This window comes from Aedes aegypti, chromosome 3, assembly GCF_002204515.2.
Source record: "Aedes aegypti strain LVP_AGWG chromosome 3, AaegL5.0 Primary Assembly, whole genome shotgun sequence".
NCBI classification, from domain to species: Eukaryota; Metazoa; Arthropoda; class Insecta; order Diptera; family Culicidae; genus Aedes; species Aedes aegypti.
The window spans coordinates 177,107,983-177,126,640 of NC_035109.1; the positions used below are offsets into that span (position 1 = coordinate 177,107,983).

At 35.3% G+C, this 18,658-nt stretch overlaps 1 protein-coding gene across 2 annotated transcripts in view; it reads right to left on the reverse strand.

Annotated features, from left to right (window-relative positions):
- LOC5573597 (NGFI-A-binding protein homolog) overlaps positions 1–17,745 on the reverse strand; it is an 88,597-nt gene extending 70,852 nt beyond the window's left edge. Inside the window, exon 1 of one of the 2 annotated variants that reach the window (XM_001654681.2) lies at positions 16,420–17,460. In XM_001654681.2, the coding sequence (XP_001654731.2) occupies positions 16,420–16,783 (364 nt within the window). In that variant the 5' untranslated portion in view covers positions 16,784–17,460. Of the gene's footprint in view, positions 1–16,419 lie in introns of both variants that reach the window. The other variant, XM_021849192.1, reaches the window with a different exon arrangement.
- Positions 17,746–18,658: the final 913 nt, after the last annotated feature.

The following is an 18,658-nucleotide window of genomic DNA, read 5'->3' on the forward strand; positions in this document are numbered from 1 at the left end:
GGTGGACACTTTGCTAATGCTATATATTTTTTTATTTTTCAATGAAATAGTTTTAGGTTTTCTGTGCATCGTCCACCTACTATTCTACAGTGTTATGGAAATATACAACTTCGAAGCTACACTATATTTTTCACATAACAGTAATTGTCTTTTTATGAACATATTGTATGTTGATAACCTTTGCTATTCCTATGAAAATAGAGCTTTGAATCTTCCAAAAATATTCTACCAATCTCTAACTTTGGGTCACTCTAGTGATTTCCTCTCAGCAAAAAAGTAAAGGGAAAAACATTTTCAAAATCGGTTTAGATATTTGTAGAATAGAAAGCTAAATCGTGAGTATCAACATCATTCTAGAGTGTAAATTTTCATCTTCATGATAGTTTTTATTGAAAAATCTCATACCTTTAAAAACATGCATGCATATTTATCGATCTGCAGCAACGAAATTGAAAAGAATAACATATTATAAAAATAATAAATGGAAAAAAATCAATTGATTTAATTGTAACAGTGATGTCAATTTCGATGGGTTTCATTGTGCTTTAAAAGGTCTTCTGAAAATAAAGCATTTTTTCTCTATTGTGCATTGAAAAACTCTTTGAGGTATAACAGGAGAATTTCTTGGAAAAAATCTCAGTACATTCTTGAATATATTGTATACAATTCAACAACAAGCAACAACTTAAGCTTAAATCATTCTCTGTTCGTATATTTAGCTGTCCAAAATATCACATATGTTACCTTTTTCATCCATATACATCGAAACTGCTTCTGTTTTGGATGAGGTCGGTGGTTACCATTGGTCGAAAAAAAAAAACAAAATGTGTGTTTATGCTTTGTCCTTTCGGATCAGATTTAATACGCACCGTACTTTTAAGAGAAGGTTTCGTAAATTAATGCGTTTGTATGCCACGAACTACGATCTAATTTAACCTACATACTTGTTCAGATAATGAAGGGTCACACGATCTCCGAACTAAACCCTAAATTAAGCCCATTCCAGGTGGCAGATGTTCATGTCCGCGCATTTGAACTGGATAGAAAGTAATCACAAAAAAATATGTCCACAATCAACAACTCCAACGGTCACAGAATCCCTGGTCCTTTGGTGGACCACTGCCATCACGGTAAACAAGAGAAGGGACTAGGCACGTATCCGGTTCAATTCTGACACATGACATAGCGAAAGGCTAAATCTAAGGCTCGACCCTTGAACCCCTCTAAAAAATTCGTTCCGTATTAGAGGTGCGCACAAAAGTCACACGCAGCACCAAACAGAGATAGGTCACCTAATCACCCTACCCGGGCTTCCTCTTGATGCGTTATTACATTTCGCTCCTTGTTTGACGCGGAGGGTGCGGGAAAACCGCGACCCTTCAAATTGATCAACTGGAAGCGAATAACATTGATCCAAAATCGTAGAAAAATCCTGTTGGATAGGTGGAACCAGAATTGTTCCTGTCAGCCAATCAGGTTTGAGCACTGATTGGATTGAACTGATGTCCTGTGCGTTGCTTTCTTGTATGATCTACTATTCAACTGAATTTCAAAAATTATAAGAACAAACTTTATGAACCCATTCTTTGATTAGCTTTACATGTAATCCATCTCGATCAAGTTCTGAATCATCCATTGAAGTGCGCAGTTTTTATTTCTCAGCTGGCCAACTTCCATTTGTGTGACATGAAATATCAAGGAGAAAGCTTCGTACTGCTATTTTTTCCAATGCACATCAGAAGACTCCACTTTTCTCAGCACTCCATTTCATGGGCGTAGCCAGGATTTCCATCATCGAGATCATTCGTTGTGTATGTGAAACGTCCCAAAGTCCATAATGCGAAATAATCATATTTTTAGACTAGGCAATGAGTTTAGGTAACGGTTTTGGATGGATTGGAAAAAAAGTTTGAAAATTTGATCGGTGACAACAGGAGACCTAGGAGATATAATGAATTGCTCCAGTATTCCAACCAAAATCTCTGTAGGCATCCTGAAAAGTGTTTGAAGAATTCCTACAAGATTCCTACAGGGTCTACTCAGAGTTCTACGTCAAGGTTTCTGTACAATTTCTCCAGAAATTTCACAGGAATGAAGTAATTCTTTGTTTTGATTTCCAAACAAAAAAATACTTCATGAGTTTTTCCAGAAACAAATGCAGGTTTGGAATGGTTTTATGGGAAAATTCATGAAGTTCTTAAATGCAGAATCCTCGAACAGTTTCAGATTTATACGAAAGAATTTTCAATGTTTTGTTTAAGAACAAAAAAAAAAATGAACATATTTTTCTAAAATTGATTGTCTCTCGAGAATTTCCAGTTACATTTCCTAGATGCGTTCAACCGGATATGCTTGCCAAAGCTTTCAAAAGAAATGCAAAAAAAATTAAGGAATTTTAAGAAAAAAATCTATACGTGTTTTGAAGGAATCTATGCATAATTTACTGAAAAGATTGGTGATACAATTTTCTTGCCCTTTTGAAGAAATGATACAAAAATTCCATAATTCATTTGTAGAGATATGTGCAAATGTATCATATGATATTTTTGGAAATACTTTCAGAGAAATTCGTGGAAGATTTTTATGAAAAAGTCTTAAGGAAATTTATGTTAAATTATTGGAGAAACAACTGAGAATTTTCTGAAGAAATTCGACACATCATCTGCTAAAAATGATCTTGAGCTTGATAGGCCACCCGTGATTGCTACTCCAGTATAGCCAGATCAGCTGAACACAAGGAACCAACCCTTTTCGCGTGATAGAGCATCAAATTATATGTTTCTAGTAGATTTGGGATTGCTGAATCTGATATCGTCCTCAGAAATGTTTCCAGCACGTCACAATTTTGAGCTACAGTTCAAGTTGTATAAAACGCTGGCTTCCTTGATGTTTACATGAAAATTAAAGTATGATTTGTCCAACTTTCTTGTGATATAATTCACCAAGCAAATAAAATAGGACTTCAAATATAAATTGGTAAAAATTGCACGATTTTATTAAGATTAAATCGACTTTTACAGCGTGCTTGCAGTTTGTATAAATTTTTTTTTCGTAATTATAATATTGCAAAGTATAATACTTTTCTAAACCATCAGAAAAGCATCAAAAGTATTCTGAATTTAGTTGATATGTATTGTTCAAACACAAAAAAAAATGAATTCTGTGGCAAATTTAACAAATTATTTGCCATACAAGCTGGTAAACCTGCATGCAAGTTAGCTGAAATACACACTCAATCTGTTCGGTAAAAATAACCGGGTTTTTGAACTACCGAAAAAGTCAGTAAACTAAAAAAAAGGTCAGAAATCGAAAAACAGAGATTTTTCACTGAAATTTTGCAGAGAGCTTTCTTTTTGCATCGATAAAAAATAAAACATGGTGAAATTTGCTTTTCAATTACTCTTGGCGACAGTTTTCATTTTACTGACTTTTTCGGTAGTTCCAAAACCCAGTAAAATTTTACCGACCCCAGTAATTTAATCTAAGTGTGTAGTCAAATTCTGTATTTTAAACAGCCAATAATTCGCAAACAAGACGTGCTATGAACTTTTTGAAAGCGACATTGGACTCGGCAACCCTAAATTAAGTAAATAACGATATTATGGTGCTTGAGACAAAAAAGTGTTCCACAGTGTGATCTTCTAGCTTTAGGTAATAATGGCCAAGGTAACCATGTCGGAATGCAGACCAATTAAGGGAAGGGGAAGGAATTGATGTTGAATTTAGAACTGGCCCACAGTAGACCGGATATACCTCTGCATTTACGCCAGTTCAAGCGAGAAGGTATAGAGGGGTAAGGTAATTTTTATGGCAGAGTGGCTTGTTTTTGGTTAGCATATGGAAAATTGGAAGCATAAGGAAAACGGTTTCTTGTCCGTCTGTGGTTCTAGCGATTGATATGAACGTATCGTTTTAAATGTGGTAGAGATTATAGGCCTGAGTGAAAGCAAAAATACTAAAACCCTGACTACTCAGTGAACACTGGTACAAATATCAAGTTTCTATAACATGGGAATATTCCTGTGGCTGGAGTTATTCCGGTGGGTTACTGGGTCAAGTCGAGTAAAAAGGGCTATTTTTTGTGACATGCCAAGTTATATTTATTTATTTGCAATGGCAATCATTCCAATTTGCATAAATCATTAAGATCCGATATTCAACCTTATAAATGAAAATATGTGCACCATTTAAAATGAACCGAATGTGGCCACTCGGACTTGATGCCTTGAAGAACCAGCTAAAGTTTTGATGGATACTAAACCGTTTCAATTCTCGAAAAGTATAGATCATACATAATAGTTCACAAAACTGCGTTTCCATTAGCTTGGCACACATGTTAAGATAGAAATTGACCACTTTATAGTAAATTTGAGGCGTCACGGGGACCCAAACATGTTCATTTGTAGGTTCAATTCAATCGTTTCTCATAAGATTTACGCTGATGCGTTTTTCTTAAAATTTCGGGATATAGTGGTCACATATTAGCCGATTGTGGAAATTATCTGTGACTTGTAATTTTCTCATCTACAGGAGTACAGAAACACAGTACCCTTTTCACTCGACCTGATCCAGTAACCCACCGAAAAATCTCCGACCGCAGAAACATTCCCGAGATCCTTTGGTCTTTTTAAGAAACATGACATGTGAACGAGTAGGGCAAACACTCCCTTAATGGAGGCAACTCCAAAAGTGGAGGCCGCGTGTTTTGGTATGTTTCGCACAAATAAATTATTATATGATATTTTTCTATGATGTATGATCTATGCTTCAGTACCCATAGTGGAGGGTCCCATGAGAAATCAATGGTTTGCGTCACTAAAAACATACCTCCACTAAAGGAACAGTGTTGCTATTATTGGTGCAAGGCTTTTCGAAATCTATCGACTGATACGTTAAAATCATATATTTCATGATTTTATCACCATGTTTTAGCAGTTTTCCCTTAGGTGCACCACTAATGGTACATTTGTCCTATACTGACAAAAAAAAAAAAAGATGAAATCCGTTAAGTATTCGCTGAGCGGTGAGAGTGCTAGTATTTTTTGCCTTCACTCAGGCTTATATGGGTTAAGAGTGGAAGATAGAAGCCGGTGAAAGATACAACTACAAAGTTCGAGCCTGGGATTGACCCATGACCTGCTGCTTATGAAGCAGAAGCAATAGCCACAAGACCATGAACCACGTCTAAATTCAAAATTATCAGTTAAAATGCTGGAATATTTCCTGTAGGAATCTTGAGGAAAAAACTCTTGAAAAAAATTGTAGGAAAATCTATAGAGAGCCTTGAGCGATTCCTCGACAAACCCTTCGTCCATTCTTCATTAAAAGGATGTATTTTGAAAAAAAAATGGGCAAGATCCTTAGTAGGGTTTTGATGAATATTTCCCTGATTGTTATTCCTGGCTACGTCCATGTCCCATTTGGACTGGACCGGGTTGTTTGTTTGCTGCTTCTCCAGCATCAGCCCCGCGTCACATATTCGTTGGAACCATTCACATATTAGACATCGCGCTGCAGTCTCAGCTTCATATACGAAAAGCGCACTACTGGACGACGGCGACGGCGATTACTCCTTCACCAGTCCGCATATCCTGAATCCCGTTTGCAAACACGCCCGGATCGGCCAGGAGAGAAACCAGCTTAAATTGAACTCCCTGAAATGTGTTGTTTTTATTGTGATCCACAGACGGTTAGGAGCCACACGATACAAATATTCCTTCCCATCTCTTTTTTTGCGCTCTTTGGCTGCACCCGAGGTAAGAAGCAAGCTACCGTAATTTCGGGTGGAGTTGATCATTTGTCATGGGTATGTTTTCTATAGTACGTGCGCCATACAAATTAATGCAGGAAAACAAGCTTAACGGTGAACCTCATTAGCTCATACCATTTTCAGAACTCAAATGAGACATGAATCTTTGGTAGTGTCATCCAATCATGAAAATCATTGTTTTAAAAAAGTTGAAAAAAAAAAACACATGAATAACACTTAATTTTTACAAAACTCCTAATGTTCATAAGCTCATGAATTTAAGAAAGAGAAGCATCAATCGTGCATTTGAAATATTCTATCGATAACTGTTGATTTGAACTTCTTACTGGGAGGGACATTCTGATCATTGTCACTCCATTTTACGGTATCCAATTTTGTGATGAAATATATTACCTGTAAATTCGATCATTGAATTCTGCATACTTAATTTAGGTTCCCTGAATCCGAATAAGCTTGCCAATTTTTTTAACAATATTGCGAATAATACAATTTTGAGAATTCCGCGGAAATCTTCTATATGTAGGCAATTTCCAAAGGGATTTGATGCGTTATGTACTTTGATGCTTAAATCTGTTTTAGGAATAAAAAGTAACTTCACAACACTCGAATCGACAATAGCCAAGACAAACAACCATCATTTGCTACAGATAACATAGAGATTGGTGCTCTACAAGAAATAAAATTCGAATCAATTTCCCCCAAATCTACGGTACATAGCTCGGTTGGTAATAGTGGCCCTCTTCGCGACCGCTGAAGACCATCCTGCCAACCCCAGAAGTAGAAAACCTTCACTCCGATCCGTGCTTCAACCTTGTGCACTATTTTTTTCTGCTCCCGGTTCGCTTTTCGTTCCTCAGAAGCTGACGACTATTCTCCCTACTGTATCGTATTTTATGCTACGATATTTTATAGATTATACTGGCTGGCTAGCTGGCAGCAGGATAAAGCTCCAATATGTCGGTCGAAGTTGAAGAAAATAGCAAGACCACCACCGGGCGGGGAAGAAAATTTCCTCGTTTCCCGCGTTTTTTTTTTGCTTCTTGTGCTTGCTGTTCCTGGTTGATGTGTTCTACTGTGTTTGCTTCGGTGACGCGCTGAAGAACCCGAGTGGAAGCAAAAAATGACTGCCCTGGATTCGTGCATAGCACTCACAGGAGCACATTCGGCTCCAGGAGCTGGGGTTGCTCTAATCGTATAAACCAGAAAGGTACATCAGTGACAAACTTTAACTTATAGAAATAATCCTTCAATCGAATTTGAAAGAACTGATAAATTCAGTCAATTCATTTGATGCAAAATCAGATAAGGCTCTGGAATTGGTTTGATCAAGTGCATATTAAATATATTGTCAACCTGAGGTGCAAATTTAATAAGGGCACATGATTCTTCGTAATAATTATATTCGTTCATAAGGACTGTTCATTTTATAAAGTGGACACCTTGTGCATGCTGTATCTTTTTAATTTATCAATGAAATTATAATCGGTTTTCTGCACATCGTTTGACTAGTATTGTACAATGTTGTGATAATAAAAATTCTCCAAAATAATTAAATTTCACGATTAGAACGGTTGGTTTTTTGAGGTTATCAAAATCAATGATTGTTAGAAATTGGCTGGAAAATTCGACAATTTATATTTTTTTATTTTCAAAAAGGGCTTGTTCTTCGAAAGTATCATCAACTAGAAGCCTGATGGAAAAAATCAAGTTATTTTTGGAACAACAATTTTACAGATATAATAACATCATTTTCCCCCTATATTTTTAGAGAAAACCAATTTAAAATTGAAGGGGATCGGTATGAGTAGAATTTTTTGGTTAAAAGTACGTCCTGACGGAAGTCCTAATATAGTATTGATATGAAAAATGACTTACGCCTTCATAGAGTTACTTATTAAGTCCCCAGGTGACATTTAAAGCACAATAGATACACAATTGCTTTATTCTTAGATGACCTTTCGAAGTACATTGACAATCATCAAAATTGGCAACACTGCTGTAATAAAACCGACTTCATTTTGCACCTATTATTTTTGTAATATGTTATTCTGAGATTACCAATTGAAATTTTCGGAGAAAACCATTTACAATTTGCTGCAGATCGATAAATATGCGTACACGATTTTAAAAGTATGAGATTTTTTAGTAAAACTACCATAAACAGTAAAATTTGTGCTTAGGACTGTGGTTTAAACGCACGATTTGGCTCTCGTTTGCACAAATATAGTTTGTTTAGTAAACCTGACCAGTTTTGAACACGTTTTTTACTTTCCTCTTTTGCTGGGAGTGAAAGGTTGGTGTATCAGCAAATTTGGCCATAAATGGGTGCATCACTAAAGTTACCTAATGTCAGAGAATGGTGGAATATAGTTGATTTTTTTTAAAGCTATACCTTTTGTAGAATAGTAAAGGATACAAACATACAATATGTTCATAAAAATTAGGATTTTTGTTTTGCGAAAAATAATGTTAAACTTTGACGAACAGCTTTTCTTAGGAGTTTTTGGAAAAATTATTTGGCTCTTCAACCAAAAGCATTTTCTAAGATCTTATATTTTAAAAGTATTGTAGAATAATAGTTGAACGATGCACAGAAAACCGATTACGATTTTATCAATAAATAAAAAAGATATAGCAAAAACAAAGTGTCCACTTTATAAAATGAACAGTCCTTAGATATGCCAAAATTTATTGATCATTGTATATAATTCACTTTTTCAAACAAAATTTTAACGTTCCCTTTCCAAATAGAACCACCCAACGTGCAGATTCTGGCTCCACATGAAGCGATGAGCTTTTTTTTTTCTATTCCTAATGATTTTCCTTGTACGACGACGACGACGACTGCACCGCTGTTTTTCTCCCACATATATTTTTCGCTTTTCCTTTTCTTCTGTGCTGCCGTCGAGGTTGCTCACTCTTTCCGTGTACTGACGTTTTTTGCCGCTTTTCCTTAAACATTGGCACTTTTCTTTATGGTGGCACTAGCAGCTCGATTTTTTTTCTCGCGTTCCTCCGCCGTATTCGTGTTCTATGTTTTTTTTGTGTGCACTTGGTACCGTAGTCGCCGTCGTCATCGTCGACGAAGATTGCTGTATATCTTTCTTTCATATCAGGCGAGAGCTTTGCCTGCTTGCTTCCCAAAGAAGACCATTTGCCGGGAACATATGAGCTGATGGCTGGCCAGTAGAGCGCGAGTAGAAATTGGGGTGGGTTAGTAGCAGTCAGCCTCAAACCAGCATCGCCAAGAAATTGCATTGATATTGCAGCTTTCTAGGGTGCATTTTTTTTAGATTTTCCTGTTAGTTTTATTTTACTATGTACGTTTCTTTAAAAATATTGTTTCTGTTTGCTTTTTTCGGTGTGGCCACTGACGTTGCTCAGTTTGCTAAGGTACTTTTTTCATTTTACCCGCTATCCATAAGCGGACATGTAGATAAAGAACCAATATGAGAAAAATAATATATTTTCTCTTTGCTCTAATGCTTTCAGTTTTTGTGCTTAGTGTTCGCTTTGCTTCTGAAGTTAGTACGGTAAAGATTTTGGCATTGCATCATGAGAGCATTTCAGAGACAAATCTTCAGCATTCTGAGTTTTTCGACACTGCAAGATGTTTTGTTTGATCATACCAATTTTTGCCACTGACAGAGATAAATACTGGTTTTCTTTCCTGGTTTCTATTAAGTGTAAAGAATTGATTCATTTAGAGATATCCATTTTTCAGTCATTCCGATTCTGCGTTGAAAATTGAACTAAGATCCTAAGTTTTAAAATTTGTATGGAAATCACTTTTGAAACACTACGGGGCGAGCTGTCATTATATGAATTGAAATGCAAGCCTAACTTACATGCCTTTTCTCTTCCTTATTGTTTGTAAGGAAGTGGCCGGCGGCATCATTTAATCTAAATGAATGAAGCCTCCTAAAGTTACCCAATTAGAATATTTCCCTAGTCTTAAGGAAAACTGTTCCAATGTTTGACTGTGCATATTCGATAATTTTTGAGTCAATACGGTTTGTAACGAGCCAATCTAGCTTATGCTTTATAATTTGTATGTTGAATCATCTGGGGTTTGCTTTTCAAGTGTCATTCATCAAATTCCTGTGCATACCGTCGTACGGTTCAAACCTAGAAGCCTAGAAAAATGGTTTATGTATTTTTATCTTTTTTTTTATAATGCTCAACCCTTGAATAAAATACATTTATGCTCATTTTTTAACATTTTTAAAGTACAAATTAAAAAAATGTTTTAAGGTTCTTCCAGATCATTTTTTGGCAACTGTCTTTTTTGTCTATCCAGATTCAAACATACAACATTCAAAAACAAATTTTAATGCTTTATTTGATTGCTCAAGTCCTTTATTACGTTGTTCAGATGTAGAAAAATATACTTGGACAAGTTATAAGCGGACATATATGAAACTTAGTTTAAATTTCGAAAAATATCAGTTTTCAATGATTTTAGCTACAACGTTCAATAATTCGGGCAATAACCTTCATTTTTGTTGTTGGATCAAATTTATAAATTATGAGCACTGGAAGAGTTTTGGTTGAAATGTACTAGTTTCCTGAAATTATAAGCAGTTTTTTCTCCCTTTTGAAGTTAAGGAAATGGTATGTCATAACTTTTTTTTGTCTTTATTTAAGAGGCTTTCAGCTGAACACTGGTTCATGAGTAGTGTTTGATCCTTCGATCTGGTTGCTTGCTCCTGCGGGGGCGGGCGACGAGGGCAGGATCAAGCATGTCGCTTGTCGTTCACGTACCGCGGTGGAATAGTATCGCGGATCGCGTTAGTAGTGTTTGATTCTTTGATCTTGTCACCTGCTCCTGTGGGGCGAGCGACGAACACTTGTTCGGCGTTCAATGCTTTTATCAAGTAATATCGTGAATCCGGTTAAGCGCATTCATTTAAAATTATCCATTTATCGTTTACCAAAACGAATCCTTTACTCAAACCTTTCCCATATCCAAACTCCCAGTGTCTACTTGTGGAAGTGCAGAGGACTCCTCGGCTTCCATAAAGCAAGTAGCACGTCAACATTTCCCTCCCATCCCCAAATTGACCTGCATTCGGACGCAGCTGGCGCCGTTATTGTTTGTCATAATAATGAGAGCACCAGTATTTACACATTGAGGATGCTACTGATCCCGAGTAGTGTCTGTTGGTTCTCTGTGTAAGTACAGCTGTTCTTGCAATAACGGAGTAGCATCTGCGGGCGGTCAATCATGTTCATGCTCATGCTCTTTCAGCCGAACACTGATTCACCTATATGTCATAACTTTAAAACTCTTTCAAAATGTTATTTCTAATCAATGTAAACCAAATTTTTGTTCTAAAGAACAAATAAAGCTTAATTTGGAAATTTTCTGCAGAAAGAATTTGAAATATGAACTTTGTTTTGTAGCAAATTATCCAACACTAGGTTGTACATACCTCCATATAATTGATGTTATTATATATTTATATTATACTCAACATAAGACCATGTCTTACAGTTTATTGATTTTATAATAAACATACTAAATAACTTAAATGAGCGGAGTGCAATGATATACTTTTTACTAGAATGCTTCCTGTTGTTTTTATCATTTCAAATAACTTATGTGTTGCGATTACGGTAATAATATATCAATATATTTATATTTATTTTTAAATATATTCATTCAATTAACCTCTGTAATAATGTTTGGTATTAAAATGTTAAACAAAACGAAAAATGCGCAATGTTTTGACAGGATCATCAACTATGTCAAATTGAGAGAAATCGACTAAAATTTTTGGTTTTGGATTTGTTATAAATGTTGTATTAATCAAGATTCTAGAGTATAAGATGCCGATATCCACTCGTAGCCATTCTGAAACTGATTTGTTTTTTGTTTACAATTCGCAGTAGTCATTCTTAAGTGATCTTGAAGAAATGTGCATTATTATTCGACTTACTGTATTTGTTTAGCAAAAAACATTGAACAAGTGGTATTTTCCTAAATTTATTTGAAATATGTCCGCTTATAGATTGTCCAAATGTACTCTACTATATCTGAACAACGCAATGAAGAATTTGAGCAATCAAATAGTTCATAGGTTTTCAAACTTTTCGGATGCACGATCCACCTAGCCATCAAGTCAATTTTTCGCGACCCAACAAATAAAAAAGAAAAAACAGTGTCCTGTAGTTTCTATGCTTCACAGTATTTTCGCACATTTTCTCAAAATACTTCTTCAGGATTCATAGAGAATATTGCAGTCATCAAAAATATTATAAACATGTAACACATTCTCATTATTTTGGGTTTTGTGCAACGTAAGAACTATATCACAATCACACGACGCTTCGCGAGACAGGACACAACACTTATGGTTCTTACAAACGTTAAAAGGACATATAAATTACCTTTTTTAACGACCGGTTTCGGGCTTGATGCTGCCCATCATCAGGACGATGTCCAATCGTTCGATTATTATTTGGTTCATCGATTACAATTCAGAACTTAAGCAAAAAATTAAAATGCTAAACATTCTTTTGTACATTCTGCAAATATTATTTAGTTAATCTATGAACACTTAAGGTTTTTTTTAGAGTATATCAGCCAACTAAATGGCCCGAACTTTATGGAAACTCGTCGAATATTGTTTTGGTATATATATGAAAACTTTATGTCCCTAGTGGGTCTCAATATACCAAATTCTATCCGTGATATTTTGACGTGTAAAAATTTGAATATTTTAAAAATTTTATATGGGTATTCTTATGAGATTTCTTATTTTAGTTAATACGTTTTTTATATATTTTCAGATAGTGAACCTTTCTGAACAAATTATACTCTTCTTATTCGGAGATTTTAGCTGTTTCAATTCCAGTTATTTGGATACAAAAGGACCCTCATGATGATTACGGCGGCTCCGATTTGGAACTATTCCGGATGAGCCTTTTGCTCTTAAGTTTTCTTTCTGTAATGATTTTTGAAAAGAGGTTTTGTGCCTTTTTGAGAAAGATTCCAAAGTGAAATCATTCAAAGGGGGTTTTCCCTCTTTCAAAATTGAAGTTTAAAATGAATAAATAAATAAATAAATAAATAAATATATGACCCTAGCAGCTGGCACTGTCTTCAAATAATCAACCGTATTCTGCCCGAACCCTCAAGATTTAAATAATTGAGATCGTTAGAAAAGTTCACAATGATGGTTTAGGGACAAGGTATCATATTAGGTATATATCAGGCGTAAGGAAAGGCGTACTATAATGATTGCGATTGCTTTAAACGAATAGTTGATAGATTTACAGTAGACACATTCATAGTGCGATAGTTTTACAGTAGACATTCATGTACAATCATTGCGCTTCTTAAATTTTGAGCGGTTTAATCAAGTTGAATCCAGCTTATTATCTCCACTATTGAAACATTAAGCCTAGTGTAGCAAAACCTGTGCTTTCTGTGTACTAAGAAAAGATCATTCTCAAATGGCATTTGTAGGCAAAGCTTATTGAAAAAACCTGATGATAGAGGCATATCACAAAGATTACTCAATCACGTAGAAAAGGTTAGTGTCGCAATCAGGGGGAAGGGAACTGGAAAATTAGAAGGCGAAGTAACATTTTTGATAAAATATTACTAAATATGTTTTTATAATTCATCACACATTCTACAACTACGGAGCAGTAACTTAGTTTGGTTCATACATATTAACACTGAAGTATCAGTGGTGTTCACGGTTCAATTATTCTGAGTTGTTTATTTAGACTAATTATGAGTTTAATAAAAATAGAATCATCAGCGAATTGCTACTATTACAGTACTAAAGTACTATTTCAGTACTACACAGAACAAAGTACACATTGACCGTTTTTCCATGCAAAAGTTTGGAGACGTATGAAACGGCTTCTAGTACACCCAATTCACAATGGTCGGAAAAAATGAAATTTGGCCTTATTCCCTTAACCGATTATCGGCTTATTGCCTTAATCAATGAAATCTGTAATCTGAATATGTTATTTAGCGTTTTCATTGATTCAAAAGAGATTGTTTATATATCACGTATTTTTTTAAATATTGTTTTAAACTTTTTTTAATTTGAAATGGAATCAAATTTGGCTGAAAACATAAATTTTGTTTGTATTTGACCGAGTTTTATCAAAATGTGTTTGAACATTGGATAAAAATGTGTTAAAAAAAACTTTGTATGAAAAATATCGTTAAAATATATGTAAAATATTGAATTATTCAAATAGCTCTAACTTGAAAATCAGCGAAATGGCGGCGACATGACGCGACGAGAGTTGTTTTTCATGTTCAAAATCATCAAAATTACTTAAGTATAATATTGAATAGTACTAAAACTTAAACCAAATGTTTTCACTCATCTTCATGCTCGATAAAAGTGTTGGACCATAAACTTTCGGATAGTGTGTAACTTTGGGAAAATATTGTATTCCTAAAATATGAATTTTGTACTTAATTTAAAAATAACATTTTGAAAGTTTTAGATTTCAGAAAAATTGACGTCCATAAAGTCAGTGAAATTTAGATTTTAGTTCACTTTCAATCAAGGATCATAATAATATAATACATGAAGTTCACTCCCGTGCAAAAGTTTGGGTTCACCCCCTCAAAAACATACAGAAGCGTTCTGTCCATATCTCTGTGCAAACACGTCCAATTGAAACTCTCTTAGCTGCATTTGAAAAGCAAAGAGTTATTATAATTTCGTATTCATTTTTCCAAAAACATTTTTAGAATTTTGTATACTAAATTTTTACTTAAAAGTGTGACATTTTTCAAAAAACACACTGAAAAAACAATTTGTAATTTCCTCAGCATTGGATCGACGGAATTTTAAAAAAAGGCGTCTTAAGAATCGTAATCTTATATTCTTTGATTGGTGCTCACGAAATTTTTGCGGAAAAATCTGAAAACTATTGAAAATCCATGAAACAGTCATTCAAGTCATCGTGCACCTTTTGCAAAATTCATTAACATGGTCAGACAAACAAGCTTATGGAATGAAACTTTTCGTTTGAGTTGATTGAATTCAAATTGAATCAGTACGGTAGTAACGCTTTTTTCACAAAATGGAAAATTTGCGATAATTAGAAAGTTTGTGTTTCAAATGTCGAGATTTTTTTACTGAGCCAAACTCAGTATATTTTTCAACTACGGTGAAAATTCCAGATAAATAAATTCACTAGACTAAGATCCAGGCCCCCAAACATAAAAAAATCCATAATTTTGCATCTCAATTGACATTCATGTCTTTGAACTACATGTTTTTCTAATAAAAAAATCTGTTTCATCTAAGAAAAACTGTTGGAAAAATAAGACTCTGACTTGTCCCATTTGAAAAATGAACGCATTAACTACAGTTACAGTACAGAAAGTAATTCAAAACAAAATTCAACAAAATTTTGTAACATTGGACAGTTTTGCTTCCATCGGCAATGATTTCTGTTAAAAATGGCTGTGCTTAGAATCATCATTCTCAAGTTGGAAAACTTGAAAACGTAGGTATGTTGTTGTAACGTGTGTTATGTATTCATTTTTGATCGGAAAAAGGCTTTCGATTATACTTCACACATCTTTACCCCATCGGTTTTTTTTATACATTTTATTCATATTCAATTCATTTAGAAGTTACAGATAGGCCGATTTAGAAAGAATCAAAACAAAAATGGATATTACTGAAAATTAACGCGGTAAATAATCTTGGTATCTCGCGCGCATTCGTACATTCCATTTAATGAAAAAATGCGTTGGAGTTACCAAAATGATCGCCGTGTTGAATTTTTCATACATAAGTATATGTTCTGGCACGTTTTTGTAGTTAAATTTGGCCAATCTGTGACTTTTTAATAGCTTTCAAACGTTCTTATAGGTTCCGAAAAATTTCAATCAATCTTAGGTAGTCAAAAAAAAAAAAATAAAATAAAATAAATTGGTTGAGATTTAGTTGAGGTTGAAAAATAACTATCTGCAGTAGAGCATTTTGTATTGAAAAACAGTTATAGTGCATTTTTTTGTATTGTGTTAACATAATTAATAAATGTATTTCACTACGTAGAGTAGTTCATACGTCAATTTAATTGATCCCTTCTTCATTTTAAACAATTTATTGCAAAACTTTATGTTGGATTTCCATCTCTATGGAACATAATTGAATTAAGTAACCTGAAAAAAACCAAACATTTTAACCGCATTTTTGTAATCTACAAAAGTTTACTCGGAATTCTGTATGCACACTAAGCTCTTACGGTGAATTTCACCGTAATCTCAACAGCTGAACAGTTCGGTGAAATAAAACACCGTAACTTCGTCGGAATTTAACGGATTCCGGTGATTTTTTACGGAATACTGTAAAAATGTACCGTACTCCGTTAATTTATTTTACCGAACTGTTCAGCTGTTGAGATTACGGTGAAATTCACCGGAATCCGTAAAATAATTTAAGTGTGTGAAAACCACACCACTTATTTGATTTCCTGACAGAATTAATGAGAAGAAAAGGGGATCAAGTAGACCAAAACTAAAGTGGAGCCTTAGTGCAACTGTTATTAGTACATGTGACATCATTCCATACTTGAAACTGGCGATCTAATGTGTATATATTTTGCTTACGCCGTCTATTTATCAATAACAAAATTCAAACTCTACTCACTTGTACCGTTGTTGTTGCGTCCCCAGATTTTCCGCGGCGGACTCAGCACTGGGCTGGGCACACACGAGGTAGCCGCCGAAGTGGTCGTCAACGCACCGGACGAAGCCTTGACTGGTGTGGCCGTTGTGGAACCGGCCGCCGAGCTGATAATCTTCGGTTTGTCACTCGCGACCGCCGTCGTTGTCGTCGAGCTAAGATTGCTATCGGAAAGACTACCTACGCTAGCGCTAACACCCCCTGCCAGTAATCTACCACCATCATCTACCACCTGTGCACAACTCTGTACTATGACACCACTCGTAACCGTCGTTGGCGAAGAAACCGGCGTGTGTTCCATTCCCGATTGCGAAATTGCAAGGCACATTTAAAGCATCCCGAGCAGACACGAACTAATGCGATCGATCGCTGACATACGCGAAAGCAATGACATACGCGCCAGACGAAAAACAAATGCGTGCAAAACTTAAGCAAAATATTTCGAAAAAAGAAAAATAAACTTTCTAACAAGTAGAAACTAAACAATTGCAACTAAACCCCCTCAATAAATTTCAAAACAAGACAATGCGAATCTAAGCTAACATATAATTTATAACTAAATTGTAATTAACGGATCTAATCAGTTAAAAAAAGCACTGTTCGATATTTAATTGCCAATAAGTCCCCTCTTCACACGTGACAGTTCGATAGCGTATTGTATGTTTCACCACACAGTTCGTCACAATTGTTTATATCACAGTGCGCGCAATCAATGGAATCCTGGTTCCGATGCAAATAACTGCTATGCTTTCCAATACCGCCAACTATCGAAAAAGTTTCGACAGTTCCGTCTCACGATTGCACTAATTTACGGCGATTCTTCTGACGAAACCCACAAAAAAGTGGGCGCAAATATTAATTAGCGATTTTGTTTTGCGATGAAAGGTTAAAAGATTAGCTCCTAATGACAACAACTTTTCAGATCGAAGTCAAAAGAATATCTGAATCGCCTTCTCGGACCATGCTGAGGAAGCCGAAGGAAAACCATCCACAGAGCACGAATGTGGTCGTAGCCGTTGGTATGTGTGTATGTGCGCCAAACCGCGTGGTCCTCGCCGGGTTTTTCTCTCTTTCTCAATGCGCCCGATCCCGGCAAAAGAGTTGAAAACCTGAACAACATCGACCAAGGAGTAGATTCGACGTGTTCCATGGAGAGTGAGAGAAAAACTTGAGCGCGACTTCAAGACTCCGCCTCAATGTTTTTTTTTTCTTCATGTTGTTTCGAACCCTAGCATAATTTTTAACAACATTTTTTTTTTCGAACCCTTTTCCAATGATCATCATCATCGATAACAGTAGGGCAACTGGTAGGTACTTCTTGTATTTCGGATCCATCGTCATCATCGCATCTTCACGGTGCTCCCCGCACCGTTATTATCGAAAAACAAAAAATTAAATAAATATAAAAATCTTCATCAAATCTAAGCTCAACAGTCGTTCTCTATGGCTAATGCCGATGGAAAATTTATGAGCAAATTGTAAATGTCGTTTTGAAGATACGCCTTTTTGAAGGTATCAGTCGATAAATTCAAAGGAAATCGGTAGTATTTAAACTTTTTTTCATTTACTATGATAATCAGAAAAAATATACCATCAAAACTTGGTTCGGAATTGGGTTGTTAAGTGATTTTTGAATGGTTGGCAAAAGATTGACAACGTTTAGAGTTACGCGCTTTATATAAATTATATATAAATGTTTATTCGCATGTATATGAATTTAGTGTTGATTTTTTAAAAATTATTTTTAACATCCCTATCCTTTACCATTTTTTCTTAAAGCTTCCTCTGGTTACCGATTTTCGATCGTGTGTTGTGTTGTGCCTGAGTACGTAAGATGTCTCTTGTTGCGCTGTGATTAATTCTAGAATTCGCTAGTAAACGTGTTTCCGTTAATTCATTCAGATGTGCGTTTGATTGACTAGTTGTGTGTTTTCATCGTTCGCATTAAAGTTTTCGAGAGAATATCAAGCATTGCAGAAAACGAAAAGAAATAATACTCACTACTGCCTTTGCACCGAAGTCGAAAACGCTAGTTTTTGATGTTCAGAATGGCTGATAATAGAAGTGGAAACAATCGACCGATATGCAAACAATGCACCACACCGATCGAGAGAGATGCTGACAGCGTTGCTTGTGAAGGTTTCTGCCACAATGTATTTCATACAATTTGCGCAAAACTACATCATGAGGTAGTTACTTGTTG